A 20,274-nucleotide genomic window follows, 5' to 3' on the forward strand; every position below is an offset into this window, starting at 1 on the left:
TTATCGTGTACGTACACGACGTAAGTTTCGTGTACGTACACGATGTAAGTTATCGTGTATGTATATGATACTCCAAACATATCTTGTACGTACACAATAAGTTTGAGTTTATTATGTACGTGATGTAGTTTTTATCGTGAAGGATGAAACTTATTGTATACGTACATGATATTTTGTCGTGTATGTACGGAAAACTTATCGTGTACGTACACGATAGGCTATCTTGTACGGTAAGTTATTTAACACCAGTGTTTATGTTTAGTCTAAAAGGTTGGACTGTCTTTAGTTGGTGAATCAGGTGTGATTATCTATGCTTGTGGTGTGTGTCATAAACATCAAATGAAATCGTCTTCTATCACAATTCACACTGCTCGATACATTTCTGTAGATAATACAATAAGGTCAGATTTATGAGCTAAATCAAACTTTGGCATTATCTCTCTTATGGACAAACTGTTTATACGTACCGTAAGGCACTCATCAGCAGAAGGACGAGTGTCTTCATCATCATTTCTGCTGATGAGTGCCGCATGGTACGAAACAGTCTGCCCAGAGCCAAATTTCATAGAGCTGCTAAGCACAACAATTTGCTTAGCATGAAATTTCTGCCTCGATAAAAACAGGATAAGGGCCTACCAACCAAGTTTCCACATGATTTTCAGGATGAGCAAACAACAGCTGAATACCAGTAACAAGAAGTATGCAACATCAAATGGAAATTTGATTGGTAATCCTGTTTTTATCAAGGAAGAAATTTCATGCTGAGCAAATTGTTGTGCTTAGCAGCTCTATGAAATTGGGCCCCTCAGGATGAGCAAACAACAGCTGAATACCAGTAACAAGAAGTATGCAACATCAAATGGAAATTTGATTGGTAATCCTGTTTTTATCAAGGAAGAAATTTCATGCTGAGCAAATTGTTGTGCTTAGCAGCTCTATGAAATTGGGCCCCTTGAGAGAGATATGCCAAAGTTTGATTAGCTCTTATTCTGAATTTAATTTTATTGTATAAACGCCTAAATTATAATGATGTATTTTTAATCCTCTTGTGGTGTGGCTTCTTTGTTGTTTTTGTCTATTGCATTTGCGGAAACAATAGACAGTAATTTGTAATCCTTAAGGTGTGCCATCCACTGGACACCATTAGTAATTACTCAAAATAATTATTGACATCAAACCTTACTTGGTACCGAGTAATGGGGAGCTGTTGATGGTATAAAACATTGTGAGAAACAGCTCTCTCTGAAGTAACATAGTTTTCGAGAAAGAAGTAATTTTCCACGAATTTAATTTTGTATAATTATGGGATACTGTGCCTTTTAGGGGACAATATCAGGACAATAATGAACAATATCAACAATGATTTATTTCTTGACGAGGCCAAGGACATGCAAACCACTTGAATCGTTATGCCATTGTTAGTTGTTTAATTTCTTGGAACAATAAGATATTGTGGTTTTTTTCGGGACAAATTTAAGGACAGTCAGGACAAGAATACATACCAACCAATGATAGTTTTCTTGAAGAAGCCTCGTACGTGTAAACTGTCCGTTTCTACAGATAGTTTGTGTGGTAAAATGTTGACACCAGTGTGTCCGACCTACTCCCTTCTTTCAGATTGTTTGAGCGTGAAGCCAGTGTTCTCGCTCACACTCTCTCGATTTGCTGAGATGTAGAACAAGGAGCAATTTCATCAGCTTTATTCCACGTCTGCATATCTTGAACTCCTTGACTGTCCTAGACAATCTGGACTGTTTTAGAGGAATGTAAATTCATACCTTCAGCTCCCCTATGTCATTTTTCACGTTAAGTAGTTTGTCTTCTTGTAGCCCCCTTACCAAAAGTGGCCTCTAGCTTTGTTTTGAGGCGAACTTCCAAAACATTTTATTTTTAATAGAAAAAAAGTCAATACCGAGTTCTTGACGTTTGTTGACCGGTTGACTCCGATAAGTCTTGTGGGAAAAAAAACTTTAAATCTGGCTCAATGAGGTAAACTCAATGGTTCTAGTTGCCTTTCCTCCAAAATACTCCATGCGAGAGTTTTGACTGGAGGTGGCGGAGGGTGCATGGATCCTGGACTATAAGAATTCCTTCTTCCATGGACTAAGGAAGTACGAAATTTGCACTGTAAATGTTGTTGAACAGCATTGAGTAATGGTTGACAGCTAGAGGTTGTTCCAAGACTTAAAGGCACTTAACACGTTTGGTAATTGTCAAAGACCAGTATTCTCACTTGGTGTATCCCAACATATGCATAAAATTGGACTCAATTGGTAATTGAAGTTGCAAGAAAATGGTGAAAGAAAAACACCCTTGTTGTACAAAATAGTGTGCTTTCAGATATGAATAAAAGGAGGGAGTCGTTTCTCACAATGTTTTATACTAATTACTATCAACAGCTCTCCGTTGCTCGTTACCAAGTAAGGTTTTATGCTAATATATATTTTTGAGTAATTACCAAACGTGTACTGTGCCTTTAAGGGGGGGGGGGTTGCCATAAACTTGTAAGTTGGTGGCAGGAATTTCAAATTGGTTTGTTGAGACTTGCAAGGTTCTACTACATGGGGAGTGTCAAGGTGAACAGAATGATGACCTTTATAATTGTTGGGGAACTCTTTCTGGGTATCAGGTCATGATAAAATACCACATAGATACAAGTCCAGCACGCATAGATATAAGTCCAAAACTATTGGTCTTATTATTGTCTCACCGTCCTTGCTCCATTGTCTCCTCGAAGACTAATGAGCCACGCCCATTGCGGGGAGGGGAATCCCCGAAACCCGTAGCCCAACAATGGTGGCGCCCCGTTTTGTAGGATCGAAAGTGTGTCACATAAAAAGCCGGTGCCCTATGTGTGTGCGATGAAGGTAAAAGATGAAGTCAACTTTGCAGTCGTCCGGTTTGATGCCACTGTTTGTTCATATGTCTATAATCTTAGCTGGGAGTGTCATGGTGGCTTCAACAGTTGTATCAAGCCAGACTGATCAGCAATGTCACAAAAAGGTGGATAGTCCACCACAAGCCGATCCCAAAGGTTGGAACTTTTTTGGATTTCATTTTTGAGTAGGCCGACACTGGTGAGTCGTGTGCAGGCATGGAATAACGCGCAGGCCACGGAGGGCCGTGACCTCCGTTGTCCCTGGTGTTTGCCTTGGTGCCCTTCAAAAGTTTCCCATTGACTTTAAGATTTTCTAATGGAAGTGCCCTTTGCAAAATGAAAATGGTCTTGCCCTAACATGGTCAAAGATGCAATTCTAGGCCTGCTCTTGCATTGCTTGCATGCTTTTGTTGGTAAACATGGTGATAGGCCCTAAAAGCTTAAAAACTTATTATTACTAATAGACCTTATGCATTGACGTCATCCAGCCGCCATCTTTGAGGTCAAACGGTGAAGAAACAATCGAAACGCACATAGATTGGCCAATGAACAACCTCCTTTTGACCTCAATGCGGGGGCGCCGTACTGAAATGACGTCGTGTGCATAAGGTCTATCAGATTATAAAACGAAATAAAATAATAACTAAACAAAACTTTCAAAAAGAAGGTATATTTCTTATTCTTGAATTATTAAATGTATTTAGGTTTGTATACCGTTGGCATGGTTGGTATTGTATTAGTACCGATCATGCGTTGTCGGTTTTAAGGACTTCTCTTGTGTACATTTTACCTTGTATTATAAATATTGCTGCGCATAATTTTTAATCCATGCTAGATACATATTTTTCTACCTGATATTCTTAATTAATTAGTATTTGTATCTATCTGTTTGGTGTTAAATAATTTTAAGCGTTTTTGTCTGTACTGTTTGAATCAAGGCCAGTTTTAATTTCCCCAGTGTGGGATAATAAAGTTCTTATCTTATCTTATCTTATCTTATGCTGTAGAGTGTTGGTTGTACGTATTGTGTCAATGTGTCGCGTCACATTCACATGTCAGACAGAGTGTCAGTGTCAGTGACACTGTCACCATGGTCAGTGCATTATCAAGCTTTCTGTCATCTGTCTGTCACGTCACTCAGTGTCACAAGTGACCAAGACTGCCTCCAATATTTTTCTTGACAGCCACCCTCCAGTCAGCCCAGAAAAGTTTCCATATCCTGCCACCACTTTCTTATAAATTTCTTACGAAATAAAAAAGTATTTACTCAAATGAAATATTCCTTTTTGTAAAAATGAGTGAAAAGTGGTGGCAGGAAAGTTTTCCATCAGCTCTTTCAGTCGGTAAAACTGAATGACCATGACTTGTGTCGATTTCCCCGCTGCGTTTGTCTTCTCTTGATTGTGTCTTAGTAGCGGAGTCATGGTTGGCCTCATCTTCTCAACTCTTCAAGAGGTTGTTGGTTCATATCCCGCTCTAGTCAATTTTTCTTTGTTCAACTTCAAATCATTTTAAAAAATACCCAGTCAAATTCCCTTGTGGTTCATTATTTGACACAAGTATTGTTTGTACAGTGTCAATAGTTCAATGAAGAAATTCTAAAATGTTAAAGGAGAAGCCATTCCCCCAAAATTTGGTATGTTGCCCAAAATTCTAAAGAAAAAAATCAAAACAATTTATTTTAGCATACAGGTAAGAAGAGATCATAATGAAGAAAAACTGGGTAGTTGTGGCTAAAAGGGAAGGTTTGCGTTTCGTAATCACTTTTAAAATTAATGGCAATACAAACTATTGGTTAGAAGTCATACCAGCTTTCGATATTATTTTTGAGAAACACTTCACATCAAAGTAATGTGGTTCGTGTAAAAAAATATCTGTTTTTTTATGCCCCAAAATTTGAGTTTGAGGAGCGTTACTGCAGTAATGCTTCTCAGTTTGTGTTCCTATTAGGGATTATTCTTTCTGTATGGTCAAATTCGCTCCTCATTTTCTTCTATCTCAAAAAGCGACCACCATTTGAAATAAAAATATAAAATGTTACACTACATAAAATCTACATTTATATATTTATATAGGATGAAAACAATCAAGTGGTTCTAAAAACCAAGGTATACTTTGTCTTTAAAATAATTCTCCTTAAATTCCAGCACCCTGTGACTCAACATCTGCTCCCATCCATCGACAGGAAACGAGGAGTTCCGACCCTCCAAGATCAATGCCTTCTCTGACAGATGAACCTCTACAGTTGGTTAGACCAGATCCTTCTCACAAGAAGATACAACTTGTGGAAGAGAGTGTCAAGGTAGGAAATATAAACTTAGGAATATGTGTAATATTTTGATTTAAAAAAATTGTTCTTTGAGTATGAAGACCAATTTAGGAAAAATATATGAAAGCTCATTTAAAAAATTTGGTCACCAAAACTCAGAAACTATACGTTCTTTTTAATGAATGGGTGTGTAGGCCTATACATTAAATTACTTGTGTCATTAAACTTTATGGATGAGCAATAAATCTGTCCAGGGAACTCAGCAGCCCTACTGGTTTGTTCATGATTCAACTAAAGATTTCGTCCACTGTTTAGAAAAGGAATTACATGGGGATAACAGGTGTGAGTTGGTAAAGACAAAACGGATATATTATTCTGGTCTCTTTCTTTAATGTGCTTTTTTGCCTCAAGTGTACTACTAAAAAGATTTTTGGGCCTATTTTATGTCCATGGCTCACTGCTTTTGATCAAACTTTGCACTTTGTAAAGCTGTTTAGTTCAGTATTTAAGCAGCAACTTGTAAGTGGCCCAGATTTTTCAGATTTTTCAGTACAAGCAGAACGAGTGGGATTCGAACCCACACTCTTAACAATAAAACCAGATATTGAAGATTTGCCGTTTTTACCAATTTCTCAATGTTTTTTGTTATTACTTACTGAAGACATTGCTGAGGTTGACCAACCCAGTAGCAGTGGTTGCGGTAGTTGGAAAGTATCACTCGGGAAAATCTTTTCTTCTGAATCAACTCATGGGCAAAGAGGGCAGCTACGGATTCACCGTCGGGCCGAGCTTACGGCCCCAGACTATGGGAATCTGGATGTGGGGTAGGGTGAGTTATTATTTTATTATTAAGTGTCCACTGCCTTTAAAGGGAATGTAAACATTAATTAATCACTCTTGAAATGAATGACAATTTAAACTATTGGTTAGAAGCATGCAGAAGCTTTGGCTAGTATAAGGCACTTTAAAAATCATTTCACTTAAAAAAAAACAAGAAATAAGATTTTGTTTTGTTTATTCCTTGTGACGTTTATCTTTTCTTCAGCCAACAACAATGATGCTAGCATCGGGTCAAGAGGTCTCAGTTATTTTTCTTGATACAGAAGGTTAGTTAATGCAAGGTTCTCACCTAATTTGTCTTTAAAAGATCTGTGAACATTTGGGATTAATGGGTCTAAGCAAGAAAATAGGGGACTACAATGAAAGGAAAAAAACTTGTTGAACAAACTTTTGTGCTTTCAGATGGCAATTAAAAGTATACAGTCTTTTAATATTTGAGTGAGAAATTACCTTTTTCTCATAAACTACGTTACTTCAGAGGGAGCAGTTGCTCACAATGTTCTATAACATCAACAGCTCTCCATTGCTCCATAGCCCTTGGGTTATACTAGTCTGAACTCTTTGTGAAAACCCCCTGGTCTTTTTTTACAGTATTTTCCCTCTTTTGACTTGTCAGGCTTTGCAGCCAACAATGTGTCGGAAATTTACGACGCTAAGGTCTTCGCAGTGGCTTCCCTTCTGAGCTCCTTTCTCATCTATAACTCGGTCAAAGTGATCGATCAAGCTGACTTGGACTACCTTGAGCTGCTCTCAAGAAGAACACAGGTTTGCAAAACATTCTCACAGGCCTGGGTCAAATTTTATAAAGCTGTTAAGCAGAAAATACTGCTTAACATATTTCTTTGCTATAAAGTAAAAAAAGACGGGGGCACCAGTTTCAACTTTGTAAACTTGAGGACCTGTGGCTGGTAAACAGTTTCTGTCAAGCAAGATTTTATTGTGCTTAGCAAGTTTGAAAGTATAAAAAATGAACGTGTAAGCTGATGTAATACGATTGGGCTTTAACAAAAAATATCATATTTTTTGTGGAAATTTAAAAGCGGTACAGTTTATGAAGAATATTTTTCTCATACAAGAATCATGTATAAAACTCGTTCTTAATAAATCACCCACCTTGTCTAAGTAATCTATCCTGCTCTCAATAAATAAAGCCTTAAATGAGTCTGACATTAAATAAATATTGAAAGTTTAATTTGTTTTGTTCAAATACATTGTTCTTACGCTTGATGATGGTTATTTTTCAGCTGTTTGCTCTGAAATCGCAACTTTCCAGAGCTAAATGGGCACAAGATTTCAATCATGACCTGCTGAGCTTTCCGCCACTGTTATGGGTAAGTTTAAAAGTTCAGTTTTAGGGCAAAATTTGGCATGTTAGTCTCAAAAAGTTTCTGTATTTAAAAACAATGCGCAGTAAGTTCGTTAATCATTTAAAAAACGCAAGACATCCAGACTTGTTTGGTCTTGAGTTTACTTGGTCCAACACAAAAATTACTGGCCTCGGAGAGCCTTGGTATCAGACATTGATCTTTTCATGAGCCAAACCTGATGTAAAGTTCACCGAAAATTCGCAGTTGAAAGCGCCCTCACGGGAATAAAAATACGTTTATTGTCGTAGGTAGTTCAGGATTTTGTTCAGATCACCGGAAACGACGAGCCGACGCCATCAGAATGGCTCCATGAGATGATGAAATCATCGGCCTGGGAGAACGAGAATCACCGTATCAGCTTGATGGATATCTTCCCAGAGGTGGAGTGCCACACCCTCTTCTTCCCAGCCACAAAGAAAGAAATCTTACAGGATTTATCGCTGGTAGGTGGTTATTAACTTGTTTATTTATCTATGTTGTATTTTAAAAAAAATAGTTTACGAAGACCAAAGGTACACCTTACCTTTATTAATGGTAATGTTTTTAGAGATGTTAATTCTAACCGAATTACCTTCAATGTTTACTTTAATGATGGGTATTTTATTTTGCTGTTTTCTAACACATTTTTCCTCTCTCAGCAAAAAGTTTGTATGTCTTCAAAAAAAACACTGTTTTTGTCTTCATTATTTTCTAGGCACGTGAAGAGGACCTCACAGCAGAATACAAAGTAGAGAGAAATCGTCTTATACACACCCTCCGGCAAGGAATTATCCCTAAAGAAAAAAATGGTACATGCATTTTTTTAAATTGTTCTGAATGATACTCATGCTTACCTCCTTTCGGACTGTGAAAGGGTTAACCCTGTTTCAGCCCTATGAGTAGGTGGCAACTTATCCTTAGTGGCAGTTTGATTTGGGTCGATAGCTTAAAATCAGATAAGTGTAGCCTTCACCTTGAAGTGGTGGTCTGGCCGTCTGTGGGCGATCTCTCATCTAATTTTCTTTTCTAAGCATGTTGGAATGGAGTCTTGAGACCCATTTTAAGAAAGTCCTTTTTAATTGTTTTATTGTGCAATTGAAACAGTGCTTGTGATTTTTGTTATGATCCAACTTTTCATACCGATAAAATTGTAACTTTATCGTCAGCCTAATATTCAAGGTGAGGTCTGCGATGTGTAAACCTTTTTTGAGTAGTTGTTGTCAACTCAATGTTTTAATAAGTATGCTCTGATCATCTTCTCCTCCTGAAGACGTTCAGAGCATACTGATCGAAACGTTAAATTGTCAACGTTCTTTTCAGAACCAACACCACTCAAAAAAGATTACACAAAGTGCTACTGCAAATCTCACCTGATTATATTCCCACCATGTAAATTTTCAAGTCCTGCCGAACTAATATTCGTATCATTATTGTCATCTAGGACGACCAATCACAGGTGCCGAGTTGGTCGCGCTTATTGATGTTTTAGTAACAGCAGCCAATGAGGGGTCTCTGTCCCAGGTAAGTTAAAGTAATCATTGATAGCAGTGTGTGAAATCTTCTAATTGTCTGCTTTGTATATAAGGCAGTGGACACTATTGGTAATTACGTAAAATAATTATTAGCATAAAACCTTACTTGGTAACGAGTAATGGGGAGAGGTTGATAGTATAAAACATTGTGAGAAACGGCTCCCTCTGAAGTAACGTAGTTTTCAAGAATAAAGTAATTTTCCACGAATTTGATTTCGAGACCTCAGATTTAGAATTTGAGGTCTCGAAATCAAGCATCTGAAAGCACACAACTTCCTGTGACAAGGGCGTTTTTTCTTTCATAATTATCTCACAACCTCGACGACCAATTGAGCTTAAATTTTCACAGGTTGGTTATTTTATGCATATTGTTGAGATACACTAAGTGAGAAGACTGGTCATTGACAAACACCAAAAGTGTCCAGTGTCTTTAACCCAAATATCTATACAAATATTTTAGTGAGAATGAACATTGCAGGCAAAGTTTTGGGAATTGTTCAATTGGTTTTATCCTATGTAAATGTAGCTAATATACAATAAAGGTAGTGCATTCTACTCTACCAGCCAGGCTCCTAGTGGATGATACCCATGGCTACATCCTTACGGACTGTGAAGGGAGTAACCCTGTTTCAGCCCCCGGAGTAGGTGGCAATACGCCCCTGGTGGCACTTGATTGGGGCCAATAGCCCACTCGGTTAAGTGTAGCCCTCACCTTAAAGTGGTCGTTCGACCTTGCAGTGTACGAAGTGGTGTAAGGCGATCTCTCAACAAAACAAAAATATTTTCACATATTTGTATCTGTGTACTCTATATCACTATCATCTCTCAACTGCCTGTTCCCCCCCCCCCCCCCAATTGTAGATTCCAAGTCGCTGGTCGGCCTTCATCCAAAGTATGGAGCAGTCTGCCGTTGGAGATTGTCTAAGATTTTATGAGACGGAGATGATGGTCTTGCACCAGCAGTATGACATGGGCCCTGTGGATGAACAAGAATTTGAGGTGCTTGATCTTTAGTACTTTTAACTATTCGATAGTCTTATTTTAGCAAGGAGATGGGTCATGTTGGGTGAACCAGAATTTGGGGTTCTTGATCTTTAGTACTTTTACATTTAGATATTAGTTGGTCTTGTTTTAGCAATTGGATGGGCCCTGTAGGGTGAACTGGAATTTGAGGTGCTTGATTTTTAGTACTTTTGCATTCGGGTATCAAATGGAGATATAAGAATGAGATGGGCCCTGTGGATGAACAATAATTTGAGGTGCCTTATCTTTAGTACTTTTACATTGGGGGAATCAGATGGTCTGCATCAGATTGAGATGGGCCCTGTGTATGAACAAGAGTTTGAGGTGCTTGATCTCTAGTACTTTTACATCTGGGGAATCAGATGGTCTGCATCAGATTGAGATGGGCCCTGTGTATGAACAAGAGTTTGAGGTGCTTGATCTTTAGTACATTTACATTCGGGTATCAGATGGTCTGCATCAGATTGAGATGGGGCCCTGTGTATGAACAAGAGTTTGAGGTGCTTGATCTCTAGTACTTTTACATCTGGGGAATCAGATGGTCTGCATCAGATTGAGATGGGCCCTGTGTATGAACAAGAGTTTGAGGTGCTTGATCTTTAGTGCGTTTACATTGGGGGAATCAAATGGTCTGCATCAGATTGAGATGGGCCCTGTGTATGAACAAGAGTTTGAGGTGCTTGATCTTTAGTACTTTTACATTGGGGGAATCAAATGGTCTGCATCAGATTGAGATGGGCCCTGTGTATGAACAAGAGTTTGAGGTGCTTGATCTTTAGTACTTTTACATTGGGGGAATCAAATGGTCTGCATCAGATTGAGATGGGCCCTGTGTATGAACAAGAGTTTGAGGTGCTTGATCTTTAGTACTTTTACATTGGGGGAATCAAATGGTCTGCATCAGATTGAGATGGGCCCTGTGTATGAACAAGAGTATGAGGTGCTTGATCTCTAGTACTTTTACATTGGGGGAATCAAATGGTCTGCATCAGATTGAGATGGGCCCTGTGTATGAACAAGAGTTTGAGGTGCTTGATCTTTAGTACTTTTACATTGGGGGAATCAAATGGTCTGCATCAGATTGAGATGGGCCCTGTGTATGAACGAGAGTTTGAGGTGCTTGATCTCTAGTACTTTTACATCTGGGGAATCAGATGGTCTGCATCAGATTGAGATGGGCCCTGTGTATGAACAAGAGTTTGAGGTGCTTGATCTTTAGTACTTTTACATCTGGGGAATCAGATGGTCTGCATCAGATTGAGATGGGCCCTGTGTATGAACAAGAGTTTGAGGTGCTTGATCTATAGTACTTTTACATCTGGGGAATCAGATGGTCTGCATCAGATTGAGATGGGCCCTGTGTATGAACAAGAGTTTGAGGTGCTTGATCTTTAGTACTTTTACATTTTGATAGAGCAAAGAGATGTCAGATGGGCTCTGTTGGGTGAACCAGAAATTTTAGGTACTTTATGACCTAAGTTTCAGATGGTCTTTAAAGCAGAATGGGATTGGCCTTGCGGAGGATGAACAGGAAGTTTGAGGTGCTTGATCTTTGGTCCTTTAACATTCGGGTACATGTTATCCACTTATTTATTGAAATGCAGAACTGGCACAACACTTCTATCAGCAAAAGTGACAAACTCCTCCAGCAGGTGTTGTTTGGGTGAGTTATAAGTAATTTTTTTTCATCATGGTGTCAGAGAGTTTTATATCATTTATCAGTTAAGTAATTTTTGAGTGAACTTAAGTTTTTGGAGTAGGCTGCTACGTGCCCCTAGTGGCAGTTGGCTTGGGTTGTTAGCCCGAATCAGTTAAGTGTAGCCCTTACCTTGAAGTGGCCATCCGGCCTTATGATAAAGCAATCTCATTTTTAAAGAAATTCTAAAATCTGTTTTTAGATTGGGGGACGTTGTTGACAAGGCATCTCAAGACTTGAAGAGCCAGATTCAGGAGAAACATCTTCGAGCCGTTGAGATGAACGAGAAGAAAATCAAGCTCCGATGCAGCGAGATCCAACACAGAGTTGAGGTGATCACAATTGTCATGAAAAATTATCACACATATCAAAACTTGTCAAAACTTGCACTTCCTACACCGATGTTTTTAAGCACTCAGTACTTAGAACATAAACTTTCTTCCATGTATATTTAGTGGAGTTTTAGATCATTTAAGCCTTTGATTTTATAAGAAGATGTTGTACTGTAGATGGACTATTTGACATCAAAGCCAAATGTTGCTTTTTATCTTGTATCAGCTTGAAGGAGAGAGTCGTCTGGGTGAGCTATCGTTGCCGATAAGAACATCTGAGCTACGAGACAACTACAAACGAGTCAAGTCTGCCTGCATTGACAGCTATTCACAAACACTCAACAGACTGAGGAGAAGTCTACCTTTTGTGAAGTTCCTGGACCAGTTGAAGGTGAGTAAAGACGTCATTGACGGTTTATCTTTCAAAAAAAGAAGTCGTGTTACAGCAATACGTGTGTGATATTTGCTTTATACTGTGGAGTGAACGCTCTAAGAAAAGAGTGCTGGATTTGAAACTGTGGGTTGAATTACAGGTGCTCTACCACCGAGCTATCTAGCAACTGGGGCCCAATTTCGTAGTGCAGCTTTAGCTGAAGATATTGCTTAATAACTTTCTACTTAGCAGAAATGAGCAGGAGACCATGTGACATGGTATGTTGGCTGGTAACCCTGTTCTTGTAAGCATAATTTGGTTGTGCTTAGCTACTTAAAAAATGGGCCCTGGTGTGTTGTGGCCGAGCCGTTTAGTGCATCAGACTCGAGTTCTAGTTGCTAAGTCGTCAGGTCATCAGGTTAGAATCCCAGTCAAGTGTCCTTGAACAAATCACTTAACTGGTAACCTCAGAAGAAGCCAGTATTTTTATTTTGTTATATTTTTTTCTCTGTATCTGCAGACATCTCTGGACAATATTTGTGACTCCTTCTTGCTAAGAAACTCCCAGCTTCTTGACACGGTCCTGGAACAAGCAATTCAAAAAGCTCTTGGTAAGCTTATTATGGTTTGAGCTGACAGTCATGACAGTTTCTTGGGTTTACTTGGCCATATGAATATCAAAATTGCAGATTGTATATCATATTCTGTTGTGCTTATAGCTCCTTTTTGCTGTTGAAGGCATGGACACTCCTGGTAATTGTCAAAGACTAGCCTTCACAGTTGGTGTATCTCAACATATGCATAAAACAACAAACCTGTGAAAATTTTAGCTCAATTAGTTGTCAAAGTTGCGAGATAATAATGAAAGAAAAAACACCCTTGTCACACGAAGTTGTGTGCTTTCAAATGCTTGATTTTGAGACCTCAAATTCTAAACCTGACGTCTCGAAACCAAATTCGTGGAAAACTACTTCTTTCTCGAAAACTACATCACTTCAGAGGGAGCCATTTCTCACAGTGTTTTCTACTATCAACCTCTCCCTATTACTCGTTACCAAGTAAGGTTTTATGCTAATAATTATTTTGAGTAATTACCAATAGTGTCCACTGCCTTTAAGCAGCTCTGTGAAATAGGGCCCAGATATATGGTTCATGTTGTTGTGTAAAGAATCACTGTGGATGATAATGAATTCACAGGTTATGGTATTTTTCTGCAGAGGAGTTCACAAGCGTAATGCATAACAACCATCAAGAGGCCCGGACCCCTAAGACTATGACACGGTTAACCCTTGATGCAAATGAGAGGGCAGTTGGCGTGTTCACCAAAGAAGCAAGGGTTGCTGCAGAGGAGCCGCCGTACAAAGCCCAGATGGCTTTAATGAAGGTACAGATTTTAAGATCATTCATGAAGGCAGCAAGGTTTGCTTAACTTTTAAAGTGACTAGCTAGTGGGATCAGGGCCCATTTTCTTTGCTTAGTTTGAGGAAAATCCAAAGTTGTTTCGGTCGTTAAAAACATCTGCCATGAGTCATTCAGGAACAATTTTGCGGTAAAAAATAATCATCACCTGATATGAAGTGGTTAAAGCCCTATTCATACTTCATGCGGATGCAATACAAATTTTGATGTCACCATTTTGCAAAGACCATTTCGGAATGACTATTCTCGGAAGAGTAGAGATGTGCTCAATTTCCTACCAAACATTCACAGCGAAAACAGCCCTTTGACGTCAAAATTCGCTTCGCATTCGCAGGAAGTATGAACCGGGCTTTAGTGTTTGTTGCTCTAACTTGCATTTCCGTTTAGAACCTCAGCAACATCTCTTTGGTATCATTTCTAGGCAGGTTTAGCTGAAGCTGAGCAGGACTTGAGGAAGAAAAACAACCAGCTGTTGAAAGTGAAATGTCAAAAAGAGGTAAACACATTATAGACCTTACGTCATTTGACGGACTGTGACTGTGGGGAACCACAAACAATGGAGCACTTGTGTGCTGCCCAGGGCCCATTGTCATAGAGCTGCTAAGCACACAAATTTGCTTAGCATGAAATCGATAAAACAGGAGCCTTCCTCGATAAAACAGGATTACCAACCATATTTCAACAAGATTTTCAGGATAAGCAAACAACAGCTGAATACCAGTAACAAGCAATATGCAACAAATGGAAATTTTGTTGGTAATCCTGTTTTTATCAAGGACAATATTTTAAGCTAAGCAAATTTGTGTGCTTAGCAGCTCTATGAAATTGGGCCCAGGTCGGCAATCACAAGACCTGTGCCCAATTCCATAAAGCTGTTTAGCAGAAAACATTCTGCTTGGCAAAATCATTTACCAAGATTCTCTGATGAAGATTCTGTGAGTGCATTCCAGGTATGAGGAGCAAAATGAGAAAAGGTGTAACTTAATGCAGACTTGAGAAGGGCACCAACCACAAGAGGGTGCAATTACAAAAACATTTAGAGGGATTTTTTTTTAACAAGATTGTCTTTATTTTATTATTATTATTTTTCTTCCCCCGCTTCTCCAGGTGAATGGGCTAGCGCAAACTATGAGGGATAACACTGACGGCACTCACCTACCCCTACCAGTAAATGATACAGATCTTGATCACAGGTATTGTCAAAAAGTAATAGATTTGAAAGCGTCTTTGGCAAAACTTTTCTGTGATGTTCGAAGCATTGCATCGATAAAGTTGGAAGTAACTATTTCTAGCAAAATTGTGAGTACAACCGTGTGTGAATATCATTTTGGAGGAATGTTTGCACTGAATGTTTGATGTTATCAAAAAAAGTAAGTGAAGTAAAATCTGTCCCAAGCCAATATTGCTCATCAGACCGGTGTTTACATCCGGTTTCCTCGGCTGAGAATATTTCTATTCCCCTGGACATGCCAGTTCATCGCAGCTCTCGCTGTTACCAATTTATACTCCTTGGTGGAGAGAAGCAATTATGATAAAGTGCCTTGCTTAAGGACACAGGTGTCACGACTGACCAGGCCAGGATTTGAACCCACATTTAGAACTTGAGTCCACTGCCCTTGACTGCTCGGCCATGGCTCCCAATTGTAAACAAAAGACAAGTATAATAATACCATCAAACATTTAAAGGCAGTGGACACTGTTGGTAACTACTCAAAATAATTATTATCATAAAACCTTTCTTGGTGACGAGTAATGTGGAGAGGTTGATGGTATAAAACAATGTGAGAAACGGCTCCCTCTGAAGTGGCGTAGTTTTTGAGAAAGAAGTAATTTTCCACGAACTTGATTTCAAGACCTCAAGTTTAGAATTTGAGATCTCGAAATCGAGCATCTGAAATCACACAACGTCGTGTGACAATGGAGTTTTTCTTTCATTATTATCTCGCAACTCTGAAGACGATCGATTGAGCTCAAATTTTCACACGTTGGGTATTTTTTACGTATATGTTGAGATACACCAAGTGAGAAGACTGGTTATTGACAATTACCAATAGTGTCCACTGTCTTTAAGTAGAGAGATCACTTTCTCTGTCAAGGAAAGATTATTTGACTCACCAGGCACACCAATTTAACTTTTATAAAATCTGAAAGTCTTTCGGTTGTCTTTTCTCCACAGACTTGCCCAGGAAGCTACAAGAGCGAAGTCATTGTTCAAAGAACTACTTGTAAGTCTTTGTTTTTCATTTATCAATACTACCACTAAATAATTTTTATAGTGCCTTATCAATCACAAATTCTAGAGAGCAGGCTCCTGAGACCGGACCTGGTGTTTCTGATCAGCCAGAGTGTGATGGGTTGGTAGTGGCAATGGGAGACTTTCTGGGACGATAGAGGGCAGCAGACTTACCGGGTAAATCCATTGTTCTCAGAATTAATGCGCATGTTCAGAACTACGGAAACAATGGAAATTTACCCGGTATGTCTGCTGCCACCTAGCGTTGGAAAGTCTCCTATTGTGTCCTTAAGCCATGTACTTTACCATCGTTCACTTTGTCCATCAGATGGGATATAAGTCGTAGGTACCATGTACTATGAGTGGTAAAAGATCTCTGAACACCTATCGTTAAAGAGTAGGGTTTAACCCTGTTGTTTCTGGCTCACATAGTAAGCACCCTTGTTTAAATATAAGGCATCGTTAGTTTGATTACCATAAATATATATTCAGTTTCGCTATTCCTATTGGTGGAGAGTGCGTCATGTGGGTGTGTATAAACCTTTGTTTATGACCAGTAAAAAGTGTTGAAACATTGGCGTGACACGCGAGCTTGCACCTGTGCTTATAAGACAGTTTCTTCATTCCTATTGGTCGAGAGCAGTGGCCAGGGCAGTTGTGCCACATCACATGATACTCGCGAGGCGCACATCGTTCCCTTATAAAGAATTGTTTACCCGATCGGGCCGAGGGCCTTACCTTTTCATAGCTGGAGGGGTGTTGTGTTGAAAGAAATCATTGAACAATTTTAAATTTTGCATTTATTTTACATTTTGACCAAAAGTGTTGATGTTTTTTTACCGAAAAGGTATATATGAATTGGAATCAAAGTGTGTTGAATCGGTTTTCAACTAGTGGTTTAAACCCGCCGAGGCCTGGTTCTTTATAATTTACCTCGACTTTGTCTCGGTAAAATTATCAAGAACCAGGCCTCGTTGGGATTAAACCACTAGTTGAAAACCTCTTCACCACACATTGATTCCCTTAATAATACTAATTTTACACCTGGCTGCAATAATGGATTATATTTCTAGGAGGACTATTCATCCATGCCATCTTATGAGGACTGTCTGAAAGATCTTCATCGGCTGATTCATTCAGTTTCTGGTCAGAGAAGGCAAGAGAATATGGAAGCATACTCCAGAGAGGTGAGTAAATATGGCTAGTTTACTATTATGATCGAGGGGAAACTGTCGACAAATATGGGTAGAGGAAAGTGCCTTCCCCCCCCCTCCTGCTCATCTGTTAGCCAGTGACTTAATATTCCCTCAATCTATCAATCATTTTGCTCGCAGGCGGGATCCCTGGCAGTGTCTCCAATCTTCCCTGTTCTTTATGCAGGCAGTTAACTCTGTTGTGGACTCAGCCTCAGCATAATTTAATTTCTTCAAGTTTTTAAGCCAACACTCAGAAAAGCTAACTTACTCACTGTACTAGCCAATAACCGTTGAGAGAAGACAAGGAAGGAAGTTGCAGTTTTAGATGTGAAAGACCAACCCCCGATAAATATTCCAGGAAAAACCCACGCAAGCAGGTAGTGACGATGAAAACCCAGTCCACATAGTGCCCTCTGCCTTATTCGAGCCAGGGTCATAGAGTTTGAAGGCGAGGAAAAATACCACTACGCCAACCCGACCTCCAATTATCAAAAGTTACTCCCTCTGTTTTACTCTCTGTTTTAGGTTGAGATACCTCTTCAGTCAGCCAAGAAAATCGCCCTCCTGTCAGCGGACAAGTACAACACAGAGTTTAGCCTTACAAATTTTGTAAGTGTTACACATGACCTCATTGTTTATTGTGTGCTCTAATTAACAGCTCTATTGTGTCTTTTTTGCCGTCGGAACCATCATCTTGAATCCAAGTCCCGGTCGTGACACTTGTGTCCCTGAGCAAGACACTTAACTATAGTTGCTTCTCTCCACCCAGGGGTAAATGGGTACCTGTGAGGGCAGAGATGGTTCTTGTGATTGGTTTAGCCGAGTAGCGCATATATTGCGCAAAGGCTGACATACTCCCCAGGGAGGTGAGATGGTTTAAGGAATGATTTAAGGCTCAGTGACCAGGGGTAATAATGTTGGAAGCGCTTTGAGACATCCCTCGGGCGTAAAAAGCGCTATATAAAATGGGTTATTATTACTGTTATTATTACTATTGATCAGATAAAGGTTGCTGTATTTTTTTTATTTATTATTTGATTCCAAAGTTCTCTGGACTGTATAAAATATATTAAAAAGTAGATTTCCTAGTTTTACGCTCATGTAATTTTGCTCTTCTTTCAGATTCGTGAAGTTTGCATGTTGAACCTCGACGAGGGGAAACCAAAACATTGGCCGATTGACCTCAAAGCCAACATCGTTGACCTTTTCATGAACTCTGACCCTGATATACGTCGGGTCATCAAAGATCGGCAGGGTCTCTGGTCGACACTCCTAGGTTTCTTACAATGGATTTGCTGGTTGTTTAGCTGAAACTAAAACTTTCCGAAAGCTACCTATGAAAACTTACACCGGGATGCAGTGACGTTGCCTGAAATCTTAGAAACACCCATGTTGAAAAAATTGTTGCTCGACAAGAAAGCCTGAGTTTATGTTACAGGAAAAGTGTTACATTGAAATAAATAATGTCAACAACATTGAAATAAACCTGCTTTAAGAAGTGCTGATAGTTTTGCTATAATCCTTTCATGAACCATTAGTTTCAGGGATAGATCGATCATATATGGACAAATTGTTTATTCAGGGTTTTTTTTTTACAGTTAATATAACTTTAATTTGATTGGCTTAAAATGTGGACTAATGGTCAATCAATATCTCAGCTTGCAAAACTAACATGGATATTATCCCCTTGCACCTTTGCCCCCCCCCCTCCACATTACACTCAGTTACTTGTTGATGCATGTGCCTGCCATTTTGGTAGTCAAATTTTTGCTGTAAAGTATTTGAAACCTGTTTATGCAGCATCGCGGGTGAATTGGCTGATCAGTGTAGGCCTACATTTTGTTATGCAAATGGCACCACTTTATTTTTCTACTTATTTTATGCTAAATTTCTGTAATTTTATTTTTTGCAGTTGTTAACATACCCGGTGTCCCTGGGAATTCCGTCCGCTGGAGATTTGTTCCCCCATATGGGAAATAAACATGGGCCGTAGGAGGATGATTAACAAGCAGGGTGCTCTCAGAGGTAGTTTGTACACAGTTTGCAATATGGGGGGGACACAGAATCTCCGGGGGACAGAATCTTCTGCCACAGCGGTACATGATTAATGTTTTGTAATATTAAGCCTTATTTTGTTATAAAAAAAAGAGCAATAGTTTTGCGATATAGAGAAGTACCTTGATTTTAATGTTGAGTTATTGTCTTTGTGTAACACAATTATTTTAGATACCTGCGATTTTCGTGGTGACCCCAAACTTGTTTAAAGCCATTGGACCCTTTCGGTTCAGAAAAAAAAAAAAAAGTTCACAGATTTACAAATAACTTACAGGGTTTACAGAAGGCAACGGTGAAAGACTTCTCTTGAAATATTATTCCATGAAATGCTTTACTTTTTGAGAAAACAGCAAAACAATATAAATTCTCGTTAACGAGAATTACGGATTTATTTTAAACACATGTCATGACACGGCTAAACGCGCGGAAACAAGGGTGGGATTTTCCGTTGTTTTCTCCTGACTCCGATGACCGATTGAGCCTAAATTTTCACAGGTTTGTTATTTGATATAGAAGTTGTGGTACACAAAGTGTGGGCCTTGGACAACACTGTTTACCGAAAGGGTCCAATGGCTTTAAAAACTGGACACATTGGTAATTTTCAAAGACCAGTCTTCTCAGTTGTGTGCTTTTTAAGATGGTTGATTTTGAGACCTCAAAATCTAATTCTGAGGTCTCTTAATCAAGTTCGTGGAAAATTACTTCTTTCTTGAAAACTATACATTTACTTCAGAGGGAGCCATTTCTCACAATATTTTATACTATCAACAGCTCTCCATTACTCGTGACCAAGTAAGTTTTTATGCCAATAATTATTTTGAGTAATTACCATGTGTCCACTGCCTTTAAAATGGAAAAAAAAAGTGGTAAAACAATAACAAACAAAAGTCCGTTCAACTAAAACGAATGCCGTTTCTTCCAGGAATGTTTAGGGTCGTGGTCAGCATCATCATATTATTGAATAGTTTCTGACTTAGAAATAACATAAAATTTCATAATAAAGTGTTTTATGTAATAAGAGAGTCTACTTGAAATTTCTGAACTTATTTAACTTTAAATAGCGCCCTCACGTGGTAAAAACA

The 20,274-nt window shown here is 39.0% G+C and overlaps 1 protein-coding gene across 1 annotated transcript; it reads left to right on the forward strand.

Moving 5' to 3' along the window:
* Positions 1 to 2,841: 2,841 nt before the first annotated feature.
* On the forward strand, positions 2,842 to 19,310 carry LOC117303046 (guanylate-binding protein 5-like). The gene is made up of 21 exons (XM_033787098.1): positions 2,842 to 3,034; positions 5,026 to 5,180; positions 5,809 to 5,976; positions 6,193 to 6,253; positions 6,604 to 6,752; positions 7,232 to 7,318; positions 7,603 to 7,797; positions 8,049 to 8,142; positions 8,775 to 8,854; positions 9,727 to 9,864; positions 11,493 to 11,551; positions 11,787 to 11,916; positions 12,143 to 12,307; positions 12,810 to 12,900; positions 13,507 to 13,673; positions 14,130 to 14,204; positions 14,816 to 14,901; positions 15,885 to 15,933; positions 17,015 to 17,128; positions 17,663 to 17,746; positions 18,260 to 19,310. Exons 1-21 carry the CDS (start codon positions 2,875 to 2,877, stop codon positions 18,446 to 18,448), a joined length of 2,496 nt encoding a protein of 831 aa, XP_033642989.1. The 5' UTR covers positions 2,842 to 2,874; the 3' UTR covers positions 18,449 to 19,310.
* The last annotated feature ends 964 nt before the right edge of the window (positions 19,311 to 20,274 follow it).

Source organism: Asterias rubens, chromosome 19 (assembly GCF_902459465.1).
Source record: "Asterias rubens chromosome 19, eAstRub1.3, whole genome shotgun sequence".
NCBI classification, from domain to species: domain Eukaryota; kingdom Metazoa; phylum Echinodermata; class Asteroidea; order Forcipulatida; family Asteriidae; genus Asterias; species Asterias rubens.

What these genes read in the sequence shown, in the direction of transcription:
- LOC117303046 (XM_033787098.1), top strand. Translation starts at nt 2,875, where the DNA reads ATGAAGTCAACTTTGCAGTCGTCCGGTTTGATGCCACTGTTTGTTCAT. An exon ending in CCCAGATGGCTTTAATGAAG is followed by an intron (nt 13,674 to 14,129) that starts GTACAGATTTTA and finishes TATCATTTCTAG; the next exon opens with GCAGGTTTAGCTGAAGCTGA. An exon ending in AAGTGAAATGTCAAAAAGAG is followed by an intron (nt 14,205 to 14,815) that starts GTAAACACATTA and finishes CCGCTTCTCCAG; the next exon opens with GTGAATGGGCTAGCGCAAAC.